At 42.5% G+C, this 20,908-nt stretch overlaps 1 protein-coding gene across 1 annotated transcript in view; it reads right to left on the minus strand.

The window, feature by feature from the left end:
• arhgap32b (Rho GTPase activating protein 32b) overlaps positions 1 to 20,908 on the minus strand; it is a 235,642-nt gene that overhangs the window by 155,096 nt on the left and 59,638 nt on the right. The window contains 1 exon segment of the mRNA XM_024431996.2: positions 1,767 to 1,886. Coding sequence (XP_024287764.2) covers positions 1,767 to 1,861 — 95 coding nt within the window. The 5' untranslated portion in view covers positions 1,862 to 1,886.

A 20,908-nucleotide genomic window follows, 5' to 3' on the forward strand; every position in this document is an offset into this window, starting at 1 on the left:
AGAGAGAGCGAGAGAGAGAGAGACACACAGAGCGAGAGGGGGATACACACAGAGCGAGAGGGGGAGACACACAGAGAGAGAGGGGGAGACACAGAGAGAGACGGAGACACACAGAGAGAGAGACGGAGACACACAGAGAGAGAGACGGAGACACACAGAGAGAGAGACGGAGACACACAGAGAGAGAGACGGAGACACACATAGAGAGACGGAGACACACATAGAGAGAGACGGAGACACACAGAGAGAGAGACGGAGACACACAGAGAGAGAGACGGAGACACACAGAGAGAGAGAGGGGGAGACACACAGAGAGTTAGACGGAGACACACAGAGAGAGAGACGGAGACACACAGAGAGAGAGACGGAGACACACAGAGAGAGAGACGGAGACACACAGAGAGAGACACACACAGGGGGAGAGACACACACAGGGGGAGAGACACACAGGGGGAGACACACACAGGGGGAGACACACACAGGGGGGAGACACACACAGGGGGAGACACACACGGGGGGGGGGACACACACGGGGGGGGAGACACACACAGGGGGGAGACACACACGGGGGGAGACACACACGGGGGGAGACACACACGGGGGGAGACACACACAGGGGGAGACACACACAGGGGGAGACACACACAGGGGGACACACACACAGGGGGGAGACACACAGAGGGAGACACACACAGAGGGAGACACACACAGAGGGAGACACACACAGAGAGAGAGAGACACACAGAGAGAGAGAGAGAGACACAGAGAGAGCGAGAGAGAGAGCAGAGAGACACACAGAGAGAGCGAGAGAGAGAGAGAGCGAGAGAGACACACAGAGAGAGAGGGGGAGACACACACAGGGGGAGACACACACAGGGGGAGACACACAGGGGGAGACACACACAGGGGGAGAGACACACAGGGGGAGACACACACAGAGGGAGACACACACAGAGGGAGACACACAGAGAGAGAGAGACACACACAGAGAGAGAGAGACACAGAGAGAGAGAGGAGAGAGAGAGCAGAGAGACACACAGAGGGCGAGAGAGACACACAGAGGGCGAGAGAGACACACAGGGAGGGGGGAGACACACACAGGGGGAGACACACACAGGGGGAGACACACACAGGGGGAGACACACACAGGGGGAGACACACACAGGGGAGACACACACAGGGGGAGACACACACAGGGGGAGACACACACAGGGGGAGACACACACAGGGGGAGACACACACAGAGGGAGACACACACAGAGGGAGACACACAGAGAGAGACACACACAGAGAGAGAGCGAGACACACAGAGAGAGAGCAAGACAGAGAGAGAGAGCGAGAGAGACACACACAGAGAGAGCGAGAGAGACTCACAGAGAGAGAGACTCACAGAGAGAGAGACTCACAGAGAGAGAGAGAGAGAGAGACACACAGAGAGCGAGACAGAGAGAGAGACACACACACACACACAGAGAGAGAGAGAGAGAGAGAGAGAGAGAGAGACACACAGAGAGAGCGAGACAGAGAGAGAGACACACACACACACACAGAGAGAGACACACAGAGAGAGAGACACACAGAGAGAGAGAAAGAGAGACGACACAGAGAGAGAGAGACACAGAAAAGCGTGCCTTTACTCTTACAGTGCACACAGACAAATATCCAGCTCCACCTGCTTTAAAGCGAGGTTGTGGTTTGAAAAGCCCCATCCGGCCAGGGCAGCTATAGAGGAGTAGAGGTGAGCGTGTCGTGCTGCTAGGTCTTACCTGTCGGAGATGTCATGGCTGGCTGCTTCCGCGGCGCCGAGCAGTCCTAGAGCTGCACTCCCCACTGCTGCAGCAGCCCCGCTGCCTGCCTCCATGATACGGACTCACTGCAGGAGCAGCCTGGCAGAGAGGGAGGGAGAATGTGGAGAGGTAGGAGAAGATAGACGGAAGGGAGCGAGGGAGAGCGAAAGCCACAGCATGACAGTGGAAAAGAGATGTGTGGAGAGGAAGGTGAGGGGGAAGATTGACAAGGGGAAAAGAGAAGAATCATCTGTTATTTGTGCATTTGTAGCCCAGGGGGGGTCACATTCAACGAGCTGCAGATGAAATTAATTTAACCCCCGCTATGCTAGATAAGCAACACCAACAAGTACTAATAGATGGCTATAGAGATAGTACAACTACAGCACTACATTTTATTTCTATGAGAAAACCCTGTGTAGCCTACTGGGTGTAACAATCCTAATGTACAGAAGCATTCAAAAACCTGAAACCTTTAATGCCTCAGAAACTGTAGATAACCCACACGTTATTTGCTACGTTTTAACGAATCGAAATGTCAGTGCCTTACCAGGGGATGCCAACAAAATAGAATACAGGTCGTTTCTTACCAGATGCCTTTCAATGAACCATATTGCATTAGTTTGTTCTCATATGGTAAAAGGATTGCAGGCAGGGAAATCCGCCAATGTTATTCAACGAGATAGTGACAACCAAGGACAATCTGTTGATTGTCACTGCTGTGCATTTTACAGGATCAACAAAAGCAGTGTTCTTCACAGGGCCAATTCTACATTGAAAGTACATCAACACAAGGAATGTCAAACAGTGTCCCATTTTGTCACGGTGTTGTTGTGGACAGGATTAAATCACAGACAGCCGAGGTGAGAAACACATGAGAAGAGGAGGACAAGATCAAGCGTGATGAACTCAGAAGGAGAAAAGAAAAGCCCACACACACACACAAAACAGTCCTCCCTGAATGTCGCAGCACTGTATCCGGGGGGAGGCGGACGCAGAGAGAAGCAACATCATAGGAAGAATGGCAGGAGGAAACAAAAGATAAGGAAAAGAATGGAAGGAAGAAATAAACTCCCACATGTCACGACAGACGCGACTCGCACTGAATGGGAGGGGATGGACGGCCACACACACTCTCCCCTAATGCTCTGGTGTGTGTGTGTGTGTGTGTGTGAGACAGCGGTGGTGAGACGTTAGCACCATTGCTGACCGATTTGGAGCTCAAGTCCTTCAGAGAACCCACTCGACAAACATACAAACACTTATAGTGCAATGAGACTCGTGTAGTTGCATGTAGGGAAAACGATCTCGTTCCGAATTCACTCGTACCGGGATTTGTATAAAAGTTGGCAGACAGTTTCCTTCTATACTGGGGCATCATCTCAGTGAGTGATGAGGTGTGACCTCATGGGGGAGGTATTAATATGAACTGAGTGGGACATGGTGTCATGATACCACTCACATTCAACCTACTATCAATCTCACTTCTTAAATCATTGGACATATGAGGCCATGTGGTGCTACGGGAGGTCGTGTGTTGACTCGCACTTCTACTTCTTTGTGAGTGAGTGAGTGAGTGAGTCAGAAACATTCAGAATGTATAAGTGTGTGTGACTGTGTGAGAGTTAATGCATGTGTCACATACTTTGTGTCAAAATGAGTATGTATGGGTCTGTGGATGTGTGTGTGTGTGTGTGTGTGTGTGTGTGTGTGTGTGTGTGTGTGTGTGCATGTGATCTGAGTGAAAAAATGTGTGCGCGTTTGTGTGTCTGCCAGAGAGGCAGGCAGCGAGGGGCCAAGCGGACCGGGCATCACACGAATACCTGATGCAGCAGAATCCCCATAAAATGGCCGACCTTGCCAGAGGACAGTGCATCTGCTCCTCCGACGTCACTGAATCCCAATACACACGGGATGTCTTGAATAACACACTGGAAGTTCAGGGGGCGAGGAGGAGTGTTGATCAAAGAATGGGACGGGACGATCGAAGAAATTAAAATCTCTGCAGATGACTTTGGGAGCACATTGCATTATGGACCATTAAATATGCAGTGGCCAAGCAAGCCACACGGGTTACTCTATAGGAAAATCAATACTCAAGAGATGACGTTCACTTGTACGAGCCAGTCGGTTGAAAGAAAGTAATACAGTATATCCATAGGGATTGACAAAGTGTTTTGAAAAAAAGGGAGAAACTACTGGTTTGTGTCCGGATTGACCACAGAAGAACCAACTTTGCCTCAGATTATACAGTTGAAGTTGGTAGTTTACATACACTTAGGTTGGAGTCATTAAAACTGTTTTTTCAACCACTTCACAAATTTCCTGTTCAAACCGTAGTTTTGCAAGTCGGTTAGGACATCTACTTTGTGCATGACAAGTCATTTTTCCAACAATTGTTTACAGAGATTATTTCACTTATAATTCACTATCACAATTCCAGTGGGTCAGAAGTTCACATACACTCAGTTGACTGTGCCTTTAAACAGCTTGGAAAATTCCAGAAAATGATGTCATGGCTTTAGAAGCTTCTGATAGGATAATTGACATCATTTGAGTCTATTGGAGGTGTACCTTGTGGATGTATTTCAAGGCCTACCTTCAAACTCAGTGCCTCTTTACTTGACATCAGAAAACAAATTGTAGACCTCCACAAGTCTGGTTCATCCTTGGGAGCAATTTCCAAACGCCTGAAGGTACCAAGTTCATCTGTACAAACAATAGTTCACAAGTATAAACACCATGGAACCATGCAGCCGTCATACCTCTCAGGAAGGAGACACGTTCTGTCTCCTAGAGATGAACGTACTTTGGTGCGAAAAGTGCAAATCAATCCCAGAACAGCAAAAGACCTTGTGAAGATGCTGGAGGAAACAGGTACAAAAGTATCTATATCCACAGCAAAACGACTCCTATATCGACATAACCTGAAAGGCTGCTCAGCAAGGAAGAAGCCACTGCTCCAAAACAGCCACAAAAAAAGCCAGACCACGGTTTGCAACTGCACATGGGAACAAAGATCGTACTTTTTGGAGAAATGCCCTCTGGTCTCATGAAACAAAAACTGCCATAATGGCCAAAAAGACCATCGTTATGTTTGGAGGAAAAAGGGGAACGCTTGCAAGCCAAAGAACACCATCCCAACCGTGAAGCATGGGGGTGGCAGAATCATGTTGTAAGGGTGCTTTGCTGTATGAGGGACTGGTGCACTTCACAAAATTGATGGCTTCATGAGGGAGGAAAATTATGTGGATATATTGAAGCAACATCTCAAGACATCAGTCAGGAAGTTAAAGCTAGGTCGCAAATGGGTCTTCCAAGTTGACAATGACCCCAATTTAAAGGCAATGCTACCAAATACTAATTGAGTGTGTGTAAACTTCTGACCCACTGGGAATGTGATGAAAGAAATAAAAGCTGAAATAAATCATTCTCTCTACTATTATTCTGACATTTCACATTCTTGAAATAAAGTGGTGATCCTAACTGACCTTAAGACAGGGAATTTTTACTAGGATTAAATGTCAGTTATTGTGAAAAACTGAGTTTAAATATATTTGGCTAAGGTGTATGTAAACTTCCGATGTATATACACGGTATTATATCTTATTCTACTCTGCTCTGATATATATATTCTTAATTACATTCCTTTACTTAGATGTGTGTATTAGGTAGTTGTTCTGAAATGGTTAGATATTACTTGTTAGATATTGCTGCACTGTCAGAACTAGAAGCATGAGCATTTCGATACATCCGCAATAACATCTGCTAAACATACACCCGCAATAACATCTGCTAAACACGTGTACTGTATGTGACCAATAAAATTGGATTTGATAGTCTCCCTCTAGTTATATTTTAAACGTTTTGAAATCTCACAGTATCAACTTTGCTGTAGCTCTTTTATGCCTGCTACGTTAGTGCAGACACGGGCATCTGAGCAATCCGATTGGCCAGCGGTAGGCCTATAGTGCACTTGATTGGCTCACCAGGCCTGCCGGGAAGGCAGAGTTTGTACCTTCAGACACTTGTGATGGTTCAAAATGGCAACAGTTCGCCTACTCGGCTCGCAGGGCAGCTGAACCGGGTGCACCATTGTGCCAAAAGCCTGAAACGAATACTAAAAACTAGGAACAAAAGGCTATCGTTGGGTTTCTTACAGAAATGTTTTTGCTCTAGAATTTTGAGTGAAGTTTAATCTTGTGCTTCTCTCTGTGGGCTGATATTTCTTCTGCTCAGCAAGAGGGCACATCAGCTTTAATGTTATTCTAGTCACTCTAATCATGCTAAATTCTGAGTAAATTGTAACTTTTGAACTATATATCGGGTTTGGACTATTGTTTTTCTGATGCACTTGTCTATTGACTGAACATATGTTCATAAACATTGAAGGAAATAGTCCTTTTCTGGGTGAACACCTTATAGCAGAGGTGGGACCAAGTCATTGTTTTACAAGTCACAAGAAAGTCTCCCGTTCCTAGCCCTCAAGTCCCAAGTCAAGACCGGTAAGTCCGAGTCCTAAACAAGTCATAATGTGCTCTTCACCAAATGGAATACCATTTAATATTTTTAACAAGAGTAATAGCTAGTATATTACATTTAAGCAAATCATGAATGCTTTAAAAAAATATCTATATATTTATTACTTTCCAAATAAACATATTTCCATGGAAATACATGGGTAGCCATGAGAAAGCAGTCCACACCTCTGCCTTTTAGCCTAGTGCCTGGTATAATCGCCCTGTCAGAAAGAGACCCAAAGCGTCCAGCCCCTCAGTATCCGTGTCTTGGGGGGGTTGGATTGTGAACATAGACATTTCTGTTCTCTAAGTTAATTGACAATAAAGTACATCTTATCATCTCTCTTAGGCTACCGTCCAGTGTGTGAAGCCATGTAGTTAAGCCTCAGCTGCTGGGGTGGAGGAATTTTACAGACTGGAGCAGAGCTAATGAAGGAAGCACAGAACTAGAGAAAAGTACAACAAAGCCCAGGGTTGCCTTTTAGGATTCCATAAGAGGGGATAGGGGGTGGCATGGTGCATCCATCAGATGATTTTTTTAACTAAATGGCCTCTGATTTGTTTATTTTTTGTCTACTGAGCGGTAAACTGGAAAAGTGATGCATTTGAGAAGCATGCCTTTTTATTACACTTAGAGCGCATGCTTATGGTTGTCTATTTGTGACAACCTAAAACATCTGTGAATTGCAACACTTCACAGTATTGCACCACTTCACATTATTGCACCACTACAGAGGCAGCAAATTGGATAACGGTGTCCTAGAAAGGCTGTGTGCGTGTGTTTGGAATCTGATCTGTCGACAAAGTTGACTGTGTTTCCTGCCATGGCTGACCCACACTAACGTGAACAAGCTCAATGTTCAATGTGAAATGAGGGGCTGGGTTCTGTCTCTACAGAGCATGACCTCATCCGAGGTATTGTCAGGCCAGCAGATAGCAGACTAAGTATCTGTTACATACAGCCATACTGACACATGCTCAAACCATAACAAATGTCAACACCAAATGAAATGTTTCACTAATATCCACATGGCAGTCACAGACATTGAAATGCATGGATATGGCATTGATAAATAAAGAATGAAACATTCAGGTTAAATTACATGAAAGACGTGGCAATATGTTCAACTTATCGATTAAACTACATTGAAAGATCACGGTCTCCTTTATTATGGAAAAGAGGCTACAACTCAAGTATACATTTACAAAACAAGCACAAATGAAGCATGTTAACATTCCGTCAATATTTGGAATAATGAATAGGGTGTTGTGTGTGTCTGTGTAGCCGACATTACATGGGAGGTTAAATCCCACAGTAGATAGTCTATATAAGCCGGACGTCTGGGACCTAGTGCATCACGTATGAGGCATCCAGCATGTGCTTTCTGTCCTGTAAATCACAGCAAACACTGACGCCAAAGGGCACAAATAGAATTGTGCCGCACGAGCACACACACACGCACACGCCACACACACACCACACAACACGCACACGCCACACAAGCACATACGAGACAATCCATTCAACATTACAAATTGCATCTTCCGCTTTAAGACAAGACAAAGGTTAAGCTGATCAACAAACTTCAACTGTGCAAATAGGCAATTACAGAAGGCCATAGACACGGTGTGAACTGCATGGCAAAGACAGAGAGAGAGGAGGAGGGAGAGAACAAGAGAGAAAGCCAGAGAAAGCCAGAGAAAGCCAGAGAAAGCCAGCAGGAAGGACAGAGGGTAGGGCACAGTGAAAAGAAAGAAGTGAGCGCATGAACCATTCATTGCCTGGGGACAAAGTAAAGTGGTAGAGATACACACAGAGCGAGAGAGAGAGAGGGATAGAGGGCGAGCGGTGAAAGCAAGAGACATTTCTGACAAGCAAAACATTTGGGGACTATGTCAACAACAGACTAATGAAATAAATACCAGAAGGTCATTTTTGGGAAAGTTCTCCTTTAATGCTAGAAAACCACAATTTAACTAAATAAATGTGATTGGTTTGGCAAATGGCCCTTCACAATGTTCCATTCATCCATATGGAATGACCCCCGCCCTCTGTGTAAAATATGTAGACTAGTAGTAGAGACATGTGCTTTGGATATGTCAATTAGGAATTAGTCCTAAAATTCGGATGACTGATGTGCCAAAAGTAAACTACCTGTTACTCCGGCCCAGAAGCTAGTATATGCATATCATTGGTAGTATTGGATAGAAAACACTCTGAAGTTTCTAACACTGTTAAAATACTGTCTGTGAGTATAACAGAACTGATATGGCAGGCAAAAACCCGAGGAGAATCCACCCGGATTTTTTAAAAATTACAATTTAAAATGCCTGTCAATTGGCAAATCAAAGAAATAACTTCCAGATTGCAGTTCCTATGGCTTCCACTAGTCTTCAGAAATAGTTTCAGGCTTGTTTTTTGAAAAAATGAGCTAGAATTCATTTTTCTAGGTGACTCATTTTGATTGTAGTGTTGTGGCATGCGTGGATGAGGGCGCACACTTCATTATTTATCCCTGGTAATGATTATACTATTCTCCTTCTTAAAATGTATAGTTTATTTACATATTAGTGTACCTGAGGATTGATTAGAAATGTTGTTGGACTTGTTGGATGTTGTCAATTTTGATACCGATATCGGGATCTGTGTGCTTAAGGTGTCAGGTCTCCTGCAAAAAATCCCAAAAGCAACCCTGACTGCACTAAGCAGACAAGGCCGCAAAACCAAAAATAGTGAAAAGGTTTCAGGATGTAACCTAAGCAATTAGACACTTACAGCTTCTCTATACGGGGCAGCAGGTAGCCTAGTGGTTAGAGCATTGGGCCAGTAACCAAAAGGTGGATCGAATCCCCGAGCTGACAAGGTTCTAAAATCTCAATCTACATAACGACAAAACAAAAACATTTTTTTTGCGTGCAAATTAAAAATAAAATAAAAATACTGAAAAACCTTTTTACATAATTATTCAGACCCTTTGCTATGAGACTCGAAATTGAGCTCAGGTGCATCCCGTTTCCATTGATCATCCTTGAAATGTTTCTACAACTGGATTGGTGTCCACTTATGGTAAATTCAATCAATTGGACATAATTTGGAAAGGCACACACCTGTCTATATATGGTCCCACAGTTGAAAGTGAATGTCAGCGCAAAAACCAAGCAAAAAGGTCAAAGGGATTGTCCGTAGAGCTCAGAGACAGGATTGTGTCGAGGCACAGATCTGGGGAAGGGTACCAAAACATTTCTGCAGCATTGAAGGTCCCGAAGAACACAGTGGTGCCATCATTCTTAAATTGAAGAAGTTTGGAGCCACCAAGACTCTTCCTAGAGCTGGCTGCCAAAAACTGAGCAATCGGGGGAGTTGGGCCTTGGTCAGGGAGGTGACCAAGAACCCGATGGTCACTCTGACAGAGCTCCAGAGTTCCTCTGTGGAGATGGGAGAACCTTCCAAAAGTACAACCATCTCTGCAGCACTCTGCCAATCAGGCCTTTATCCTAGAGTGGCCAGACGGAAGCCATTCCTCGGTAAAAGGCACATGACAGTCCGCTTGGAGTTTGCCAAAAGGCACCTAAAGGATTCAGACCATGAGAAACAAGATTCTCTGGTCTGATGAAACCAAGATTGAACTCTTTGGCCCGAATGCCAAGCGTCACGTCTGGAGGAAACCTGGCACCATCCCTACGGTGAAGCATGGTGGTGGCAGTATCATGCTGTGGGGATGTTTTTCAGTGGCAGGAACTGGGAGACTAGTCATTTGTGATTTCAGTTTATTTTATATAAACTAGCAAAATTGTCCAAAAAACAATTTTTGCTTTGTCATTATGGGGTATTGTGTTGATGAGGGGGGAAAACTTTCATTTTGGATTAAGGCTGTAATGTTAAAAAAAAATGGAAAAGGTCAAGGGGTCTGAATTCTTTCCGAATGCATTGTATAATAAAATAATTCTAGCATAGAATTTTTGGGGGGGTAAAATAATCATAATCATGTGTCACAACCAAAATTGATTGAATGTATTGATTTATACATCAAGAGAAAGATGGTAACAGAGAGGCCCTACAATACATTGAGAGAGATCGAGAGAGAGATCGAGAGAGGAGTGAAAGCCAGCAGGAAGGACAGTGAAGAGAGTGTAGGCACCATTCATTGCCTGTGTGGAAAATAAAGTGTGAGATACAGAGAGAGACAGAGGGGGGGAATGAACGAGAGCGACAAAGAAAGCGCGAGTACTCAGAAAGCAGTGATGGAGCAGTCGGTTGCTGCATTAAATGCTCAGAATGCAGTAGCTCAGAAAGGATTTGGACAGGATATGCAGACAAAGGCTACAAACCCTGAGACACCACTGAACAAAAAAAAAATAAAGTGTATAAAAGCATGACTAATATGATTGTCTTGAGAGAGAAAACGACTACAATGAAAAGCACGAGTGTGCTTGTTTTTGTAGAGTAGCCTAAATGGTAAGGATGCTGAATTATGCTTTGCCATCATTGAGGAGATAACAAAATAACGAGAATGAACTGTAAGTATACTGTAGCCGACAAAATGTTACGTTTATGGTTGTTTAGTGGCCCTTTGATTGGTCTAAAACATCCCCACAGACTGAACATTGGGCTTAATCAAATACAGCTTGTGACAACAAAAGCTTCAATCAAATCCTTTCATCTCCACTCATATGGTCATGCAACAGGTAGCTAGCTTTATCAATGGGCTCACTGTTGAGAGTGACTCAGCAATTCTCAACTTAAATGTAGTCAGGAATGGTGTTTAGGCCAGGTTCACCTCTGTCCAATCACTGCCAACCGTCTCCTTTGTGTGCCAATATAACCTTGTGCCAGAAAAGTGACAAATCCCTTGTCAGATTTGTCCCTTTTCTGCTATAGCACACACTCGATGCAAGTTTCATATCTAACGTAAAAGGTTAGGAAGTGGGAAAACGAACCAAAAATGGGAAGAGACCCCACAAACAGGAACAAGCCTGGCCTGCTGAGGAGTGACGGACTCCATCCTAGCTGGACGGGTGCTCTCATTTTATCAATCAACATAGAGCCCCGTCTAACTCCTCTAACTCCACAATGAGATGAGGTGCAGGCCAGGCAGCAGGCTGTTAGCCAGCCAGCTTAGTGGAGTCTGCCACTAGCACAGTCAGTGTAGTCATTTCAGCTATCCCCATTGAGACCATGTCTGTGCCTCGATCTAGGTTGGGCAAAACTAAACATGGCGGTGTTCGCCTTAGTAATCTCACTGGAATAAAGACCTCCATTTCTGTCATTATTGGAAGAAATTGTGAAATCTCACTTCTCAAAATAGGGCTACTCAATGTTAGATCCCTCAACTCCAAGGCAGTCATAGTAAATTAACTAATCACTGATCATAATCTTGATGTGATTGGCCCGACTGAAACATGGCTCAAACCTGATGAATTTAGTGTTAAATGAGGCCTCTCCTTCTGCAGGGATGCAAACTGGTGAGGGCCCAAAAAGGTGACACTTTTTTTGCACTGAAAAAATCCCTGCTCAGGGGAAATGAAGGTTAACTAAACAAAGAATATGATCTAAATGATCAGTCTCTGTAAAATAAAGTGTTTAATGTGAACCTAACTCGCAGCTAAACAGATGTAATGTTATTTGATGCCTAGACTTTCCTGCTAATGACACTCAAGCCTTGAGAAAAAAACAGTACATTAATATTGCAGTTAGCCATGACACCCTTTATAATAGAACGATTGTGACCACACACACACACATCTAAATATTGCACTTGGGGGAAAAACACATCTTAAGCAGAAATAAAGAAACAAACAGGTATTCTATTTTTGCTCTATTACAGTGGCCACTACAGTAGAAATCGAAATCGAGCAAAATATAACGTTCAGAGAAAAAAAATTTAATAATCCCCCTTACTCACACACACGTGTTACTGTCAAGTTCAACACAACCAATGCAATATCGTGGGCTACACTGCACTGTACACTTTCTGCCTATGGATATCTACTCTACAATGTGCCAGCAGAGCATGATACCCTTTGTTGGCATAACTGACCTCTTTCAGGCAGAGAGTACATCTGGCATAACCCTTTTTATCCACTGTATTGAAATAATGAGAAAGTGTGTGCTGTTCCTTTCACCTAGTGGCATCCAGCTTAAGCCAGGCCCAGGCCCAGCTCCAGCTACACTTGTTCAACAAGCAACTTCTCATTTTCACCTAATTCTCTCATTCTGAAAATGAAAATCACATACTGTAAAGGGAAAACATTAGTTCAGATAGTAGATAGTTCGTTAGCTAGTTAACATGTCACACAGATTGCCAGGGTCCAGTAAGCAACTAACACGTTATAACTTGAGGAACGGCAAAGAGTCATATAACGTTACCAGTTAATATTATAGCGAATTGGTTAGGTTACTAACGTTAGCTCATCTGATGTTGTAACGTTAGCTAGCTAACATCAGCTGTCGGACTTTATTTGCCAGCTAATTTTCACAGCATGAACTCAATTCTTTGATCAGTAAAGTTGGCCAATGTTGCTCAACATTTCTCTGGCTAGCAAACTGATAATTCGATCCAGCTAGCAAGATACTTAACAATGCTCACAATACTTGTTCTGCCACACTTTCTCCCTCACCTCAAACTTTCCAAATGCCAGTTGTTTTTCGGTTACAGCTCATGAGGTACGCTTCATCACCTTCTCACCCCGTCTCCGCAGTCAGGCTTCTCACCTACCTCTTATTGTTCAGGGGACGTGCTGCTGTAAGTTAAAACCTCTTATGGCTGCATCCCTTTGTTCTCAATTTCCACCTGAAGACATACCCAAATCTAACTGCCTGTAGCTCAGCCCCAGAGGCAATGATATGCATAGTCTTGGTATCATTTGAATGGAAACATTCGGAAGTTTGTGGAAATGTTCATTGAATGTAGGAGAATATAACAATAGATCTGGTGGAAGAAAAGAGAAATAAAAAGCATTCGTTTTCTGTTTTTTATTGTTGTAGCATCATTTTTCACATATACTAGAATAGCCACACAGTCAGATAGGATGCTGGAGATAGTTTTGATGGATAGCACAAGAGGGCAACTGTAGGTGTGCAAAGTTTCAGACTGATAACTTCAGGAATGGGTGAGCTACATGACATTTAGCATGAAGTCACCCAGGTGCCCCACACAAGTTGCCCAAATGTACCCAAGTGGCCGAATTGGTGAAATGACCTATAACTATCTAACAGTGCAAATAACTATATACAACATATCAAAAAGCAATTCTAACACACACAAAAACACACCATTTTTTTTTTTTTTTTTTTTTTTTTTTTTTTTTTTTTAAATATTAGAAAATAAACATTTTTAAAAAACAGTACACCCTTTGGACGTCCTCTAACACAATATTTTGCTGCCTGTGCCATGTCCCATAGCAGTCTCTTTCTGATGTAAAGCAGAGGCAAACTGAACAAGTGGTGCAGTTCATGCGATACGACGCCTCCATGCTGTGCCCTTTTGGCCCTGAGGCACAGTCATACCTGCAGTAATGAACTGTGGCATATGAACACCACTGGGGGCAGAGGTAGAGCGGGCAGCTTGGCACTGAGAGCTCCCAATCGGAGTTGCTATCACTGTAAAAGAAAATATTTAAAAAAATAGTTGTATTGTATGAGCCTTTTATCATCACATAAAATAAACAGATTTGTATTGTATAGAGCAGAGGGAACAGTCACTAAGGTGAAGTGCTGTTCCATTCAACACCGGCCATTGGTGTGGGCCTGCCCTCCCCTGAACAGCACCCAATGGCTATTTCATATGGAAATGGAGAGGAGTAGCAGGCGCATTGGCCATGTGTGTGTTTGCTGTTCTTCTCCTTTCCATTTGAATAAAAAAATTGAAAATATAATCTGACATGGAAAATATATATATCTGACATATATACACACACACCCAAACAAACCAACACACACAAACAAACCACACATTTCATTGCAAATGGCTAAATATATATATATATATATATATATATATATTTCATAAAACGGCATTAGCACTTACCCGTCCAGAACTATGTCCTGTCCTTGCAGAAACAGCTCCTCAGTTCCTGTTTGAATCATAACACTCAAAGATTCCTCAAACAAAAAAATGTCTCACTTTCACTTCTTCACTTTAGACTGACTTCGCTTTTCCTGATTTATTCGCCATGATATCTTCAATGAAATCGTTGAAAATACAACTTTCGAAATACTGCTGCGCGTAACAAGCCTCACAGCAACTCCTCTGATAGTCAAGGCGAGAATGGGGTTCATTACGCGTGCATTTACAAACAAGGAATGGTGGTCCAACCCAAAACCATTACATACTGGCGTTTACCTCAGCTCATTGGCTATCTACCCAGCTAGATTTCAAGAAGATCAGTGGTCATTGGGCAGAAATACAGTCAATGAAGCTTCGCTAAAATTATTGGTGCGCAAGGTAGTCATTGTTCGTTGTCTTCAAATCAGTTCACATCGGTCAATACTCCCCGCAAAAAAAACAATGACATTTGGCTTTGTTGCAAACATCCAGAGGAATGCACTGAAACCAACCATGACTAGATAAACGATGGTTTACCGTATGTAATTACGTCAAATGCTCCGTGAAAAAAATTGATAGAGATGGAATTCACGGCACAAACGGTTTACAAAATGTTTCGATTTAGGCTATAAAAATTGATTTTATCAAAGAAAACGGCACTTCATTTGATCACTGGGACCCTCAGGAAGAGAAATAAGAGCAAGATATCAGAAGCAATCATAATTTTACCTTCAGATGTGAATGTGTAAAAACTGTCATGGCGGAAAATGTTTGTTGTTGATTGCTCTTCTCAAACAAAAGCATGGTATTTGTTCTCTGTAATGCTATTTTAAATCGAAAAACGTAGTTTGATTACCAAGATTCTAATCTTTTGAAGGATGTAAGACACTTGCATTTTCAAGAATGTTTAATGTTACGGCGTTGTATTTTTAGTTGTCACTGAAATTTCCCCTGATGTTGATCCCTGTATAGGGATCGCAGCCATAAGGTAAACTGCCTTTCAACCCCCCCGCCCCACCTATGTTGGATTGAAAACGGTACATTTTTGCCAAAAGTTGCCTAGTTTGCATCCATGCTCCTGGTTACACTAGTGACCATATCCCATATTTACAACATCAAATTACAATTTACCCCAAACAATTACAGCGTTTGTCTTTTGAGCTTCTAGTCATGAAATCTATGCAGTCTACTCAATCACTTTTTATAGCTACTGTTCACAGGCCTCCTGGGCTGTATACAGCGCTCCTCACAGAGTTCCCTGAATTCCTATATCGGACCTTGTAATTATGGTAGATATTCACATTTTTTAATATTATTATTAATATTAATATTTAATATAGACTTTAATATTCACGTGGAAAAGTCCACAGACCCATTCAAAAAGGCTTTTGGAGTCATCATCGACATCATCGATCAAACCTTGGATCTAGTTTTGTCCCATGGAATAAATATTGTGGCTCTAAATGTTTGTCCTTATAATCCTGGACTATCGGACCACCATTTTATTATGTTTACAATCGCAACAAATAATCTGCTTAGACCCCAACCAAGGAGCATGAAAAGCATTCTATAAGTTCTTGGACAACAAAGATTCCTAGATGCCCTTCCAAAGTACAAAAATTGGTTAACCACCTAACTGAGAATCTAAATTTAACCTTGCGTAATACCCTAGATGCAGTCGCAACACTAAAATGTTACCGAAAATGGCGCTCCACCAACCAGCTTGGAAAGACTGTACCGTGCAATATCGAAGAGCCCTCACTGCTGCTCGGTCATCCTATATTTTCAAACGAATTGAGGAGAATAAGAACAAATCAACATTTTTCTGATACTGTCGCGAAGCTAACTAAAACGCAGCATTCAACAGAGGATGGCTTTCACTTCAGCAGTGATAAATTCATGAACTTCGACAAAAAGATCAGGATCATTAGAAAGCAAATTACAAAGCTCAGTTGTCCTGAGTCTTACACAGAGCTTCCAGGATTTAGGATCAATGGAGACTCATGTTTTTTAATCCTGTATCTTTTGACACATTCATTAAAATAGTAATGACCTACCTCTAAACTGTCAAGCTATTCCAACTAAACTACTGAAAAAGTTACTTCCTGTGCATGGCCCTCCAATGTTGAACATAATAAATGGTTCCCTATCCACCGATTGTGTACAAAACTCAAAAAGTGGCAGCAATAAAGCCTCCTGAAAAAGCCAAACCTTGACGCATTTTAAAAAATCAAAAATAAATCAAAAGGCACTCGCACATCTGAACAATCTAATTTGCAGCTTCCACCCTGGGCCATTGAAAAGAGGACTTCCAAGAAGCCAGTTTTTTAGACTGCGCCGTATATGCCACTCCACAGAGGATTATCTAGAAAAGGCAGTGGAGATCTGCATGAGGTTTCTAAGAAGAGGCTATCCCTCACAATGTGTGGATGAAGCTCATAATTTGGCATTGGAAAAAACACTAGATGAACTGCTACAAAAAATACCCACTAAAGCCAAAGAACACTCTAATGTTAACTACATATACTTCGAATTTGTGAAAAAGTGGGAGGTGTGGTCAAGAAACACGGGCATATTTTATCGGACCCAGCTTTGCCGGCTGAATTTAAAAATCCACCACTTATTGTGTATAGGTCGTCACAATTTACGCAATAAATTGGTTCATGCCAACTGCCAGCCACAAAATAAAATGAGCCAAGCTCTTTTATGCCCTCTACCAAATGGTAGCTATAAATGCAGAGGATGCGCACAGTGCAACAACATGATAAAGTGTGAATATTTCTGCCACCCACACACAGGAAAACGGTTCCAAATAAATTACATTATTACGTGTTCCACCACCCATGTTATTTACATTATTAAATGTCCATGTGGGCTCTGTTATGTCGTTAAAACCACCTGCTCTCCCAAACAGAGAATTAGTGAACATAAAAGTTAAATCAGTAGAAATGATAGGGATTATCCAGTCGCTGTACATTTCAATGACCTGAAGCATGACATTTCTACCTTTAGATTTTGTGGCATAGAGAAAGTTAAGATATCAGACAGGGGAGGAGATATTAATAATACTCTGAGTAAAAGAGAATGTTTTGGGATTTTCACCCTCCAGACATTATTTCCTAAAGGACTTAATGATGAAATGCCTATGTATGTTATGTTGTGAATTTGAACATGAAATATGTGTCTCTTGAAGATTGACGTTTTTCGTATGATGTACCCTATGACTAATGAAAACTTGCTATGTCCTCATTGAGATTTTACAGACGTGTTTAATACGCCTTATTTATACACTTTTGTAATATTTATGAAATGCACATTGTTATATTTGGTAGCACTTATTTGTTTTTCCTTCGCCTCCAACCCCCTTCGATGTGTAGAACGGATGTGGGTGGGGCCAGGTCCACATAATGGTGCAACTTTCAAAAAATCCCAAAAGCTCTGATGAAGGCCGTGTGGCCGATACGTAAGCTTATTAAGAATCGGTGATACTATCAAGAGCAGTGTGCGGTTTCCTTTTTCCTTCATCTTATTTTTATAATTTAAAATAAAAAATATATTATTTTTTAAATTAAAAAAATATATATATTTTTTTTTAAATAAATAATAATAATAATAATAATAATAATAATAATTCGGCCTATATCGAATCGCCCATTCCTCATTTTTTTTTTTAAATGTTGTTGCACATTAACTCAGTGCATTCCTGAAGACAATGTATATGAAATGCTTCAGTCTGGTTTTAGACCCAGACATTGCACTAAGACTGCACTTGTGAAGGTGGTAAATTACCTTTTAATGGAGTCTGACCAAGGCTCTGCATCTTTCCTCGTGCTCCTAGACCTTAGTGCTGCTTTTGACACCATCAATCACCGCATTATTTGAGAGATTAGAAACTCTAATTGGTCTACATGGATAAGTTATTGCCTGGTTTAGATATCTGTCGAAATGATTGTGATCGGTGTTCCTCAAGGTTCAGGACCACTATTGTTTTCTCTATATATTCTACCACTTGGCGATGTCATTCGGAAACACAATGTCAACTTGTACTGCTATGTGGATGACACACAGCTGTACATTTCGATGATACATGATGAAACCCCAAAATGGTCTATCCTGGAATATTTTTTTTTGTCTACCCTATGTCATGCAATAAAATGCTAATTAATTACTTAAAAATCATACAATGTGATTTTCTGGATTTTTGTTTTAGATTCCGTCTCTCACAGTTGAAGTGTACCTATGGTAAATATTACAGACCTCTACATGCTTTGTAAGTAGGAAAACCTGCAAAATCGGCAGTGTATCAAATACTTGTTCTCCTCACTGTACCTACATGTACGCTACGGTAACAAGACGCAGGCCTCCTTATTGACCCTATAATTTCTAAACAAACAGCTGGAGGCAAGACTTTCTCCTATAGAGCTCAATTTTCATGGAATGGTCTGCCTATCCATGTGAGAGACGCAGACTAGGTCTCAACCTTTAAGACTTTACTGAAGACTCATCTCTATAGAAGGTCCTATGAGTGTAGTCTGGACAGGGGTGCGAAGGTAAATGTGCAAGGCACTGGAACTACAAACTGCCCTTGCTGTCTCTGCCTGGCCGGCTCCTCTCTCTCCACTAGGATTCTCTGCCTCTTCCATGCTGTCCCTAGGAGGGGTGCGTCACTTGAGTGGGTTGAGTCACAGACGTGATCTTCCTGTCCGGTTCTGCGCCCCCTCGGGCTCGTGCGGTGGAGGAGATCTTTGTGGGCTATACTCAGCCTTGTCTCCGGGTTGTAAGTTGGTGGTCCGTTGATATCCCTCAAGTAGTGTCCCTCACTTTTGTGCTTTGGGAAAATGGGTGGGGTTTTATCCTGCCTGGTTGGCCCTGTCTGGGGGTATCGCTGGACAGGGCCAGTGTCCCCCGACCCCCTTGTGTCTCAGCCTCCAGTGTCTATGTTGCAATAGTCTATGTACCGGGTGGGGGGGTTAGTCATTTATACAGTATCTGGTGTCCTGTGTAAATTTAAGTATGACCCCTTTAATTCTTTCTCCCTCTACCCTCCTAGAGGACCTGAGCCATAGGACCATGCCCCAGGATTACCTGGCCATGTACTCTTATAAATCAGAAGAGGATTGACCACCCCTCAGAGCATAGTTCCTCTAGGTTTCTTCCTAGATTCCAGCATTTCTATGGAGTTTTTCCTAGCCACTGTGCCACTACTTCTGCTTTGCTTGCCGTTTGGGGTTTTAGGCTGGGTTGCTGTATAGCACTTTGTGACATCTGCTGATGGAAAAATGGCTTCATAAACACATTTGATTTCCCATTTTTGCCATACAGGTCAGCATTGAAGAGGATCCCCACGTGAAAAACAATTGAAAAGGCTGAAAAGAATCGCTGTCCCTCCAACGCGTACAGTCATTTCAATGCTGATTATAGCTAATTTCTCGGCAAAACCACAGGCTTCATAATGCTTCTCATTGGCCATTGACTGGTTCCTCAATGCCCAATGAGCAGAATTATGAAGCCTCTGGTTGTTTGTTCCAGTGCAGGATTATGTGAAAACACCTTTAGAATCTATCCATATTAGGTTGGTTGGTCCCTTTTATATCACAGACAAAACAATACTGTCAGGAATGATTGATTATCCATCTATTCTAATTCTGAGCTCTCGAGACATGTTCAGACATGCCTGGATATGTATTGCTGCAGATACTCCTGCACCAAAACAATGGTAAACCCATTGTTTAGTTTATGGAAGCTGACGTGGGGAGGGAAAGACCCGGTGAATAGATCTGGGACTGTTGGTATGGCTGGCTGACATGGGAAGCTGGCTGCCCCAGAAATAACTGAATTAATAAATTAATGGATGACAGAGGGAGCGATAGGAGAGATGTTGGAGCAAGGAAGGGAGTGGAGTCTCTCCCAGGCTTGGACAAGGCCCCTCAAATTTGGTGGATTGACAAAAAGGATCTTTCACTCAAATCAATGCAGTTCAGTACACAATCTGCTGCCCCCCCACAGAATGTCAGCCAACAAGTCATTGCAGCGAAAGCTTGTCCACACCTTCCCACTAACTCCAGAACACTTCTCTGTGAGCTTTAACTGTCACAGAACAGATACACAGGGGAGAATAGTGTTATGATTAAACTTAAATTGAAGATACAACATTTCAATTTTGCTATGCCCAGTATGAATACTAAATCCAGGCAAGCAATTATTTTGTTAAGAGAGCATTACAATGTGATTGAGTTGACGTAGCCTATCAGCTGGAAACAGAAAGTTGTTTTACAACGGGTACTAATTATTCAGACAGCCTTATTGTCCCACATTTCCTCATTGGATAAATTGAGAACTATTACTGTTATTGCGATTTCAAAATGGCAGCCATCATACATTCCCTTTGAGGTCGAAAAATTATACTGATAAAAAGCAACAAAAGGCTGTAACTTCCTTCGGTTGAGGCCGCCGGTGAAATTAATTTTCTTTATGGCCTCTGCAGTGCATCTGTGCAATGGCTCAGCGACTTTGCCTAGGATGACTCATTGCCTCGAGGTGTGTTGTGCAAGGGCCT

The sequence above is a fragment of the Oncorhynchus tshawytscha genome, linkage group LG09 (assembly GCF_018296145.1).
Source record: "Oncorhynchus tshawytscha isolate Ot180627B linkage group LG09, Otsh_v2.0, whole genome shotgun sequence".
Taxonomy (NCBI): Eukaryota; Metazoa; Chordata; class Actinopteri; order Salmoniformes; family Salmonidae; genus Oncorhynchus; species Oncorhynchus tshawytscha.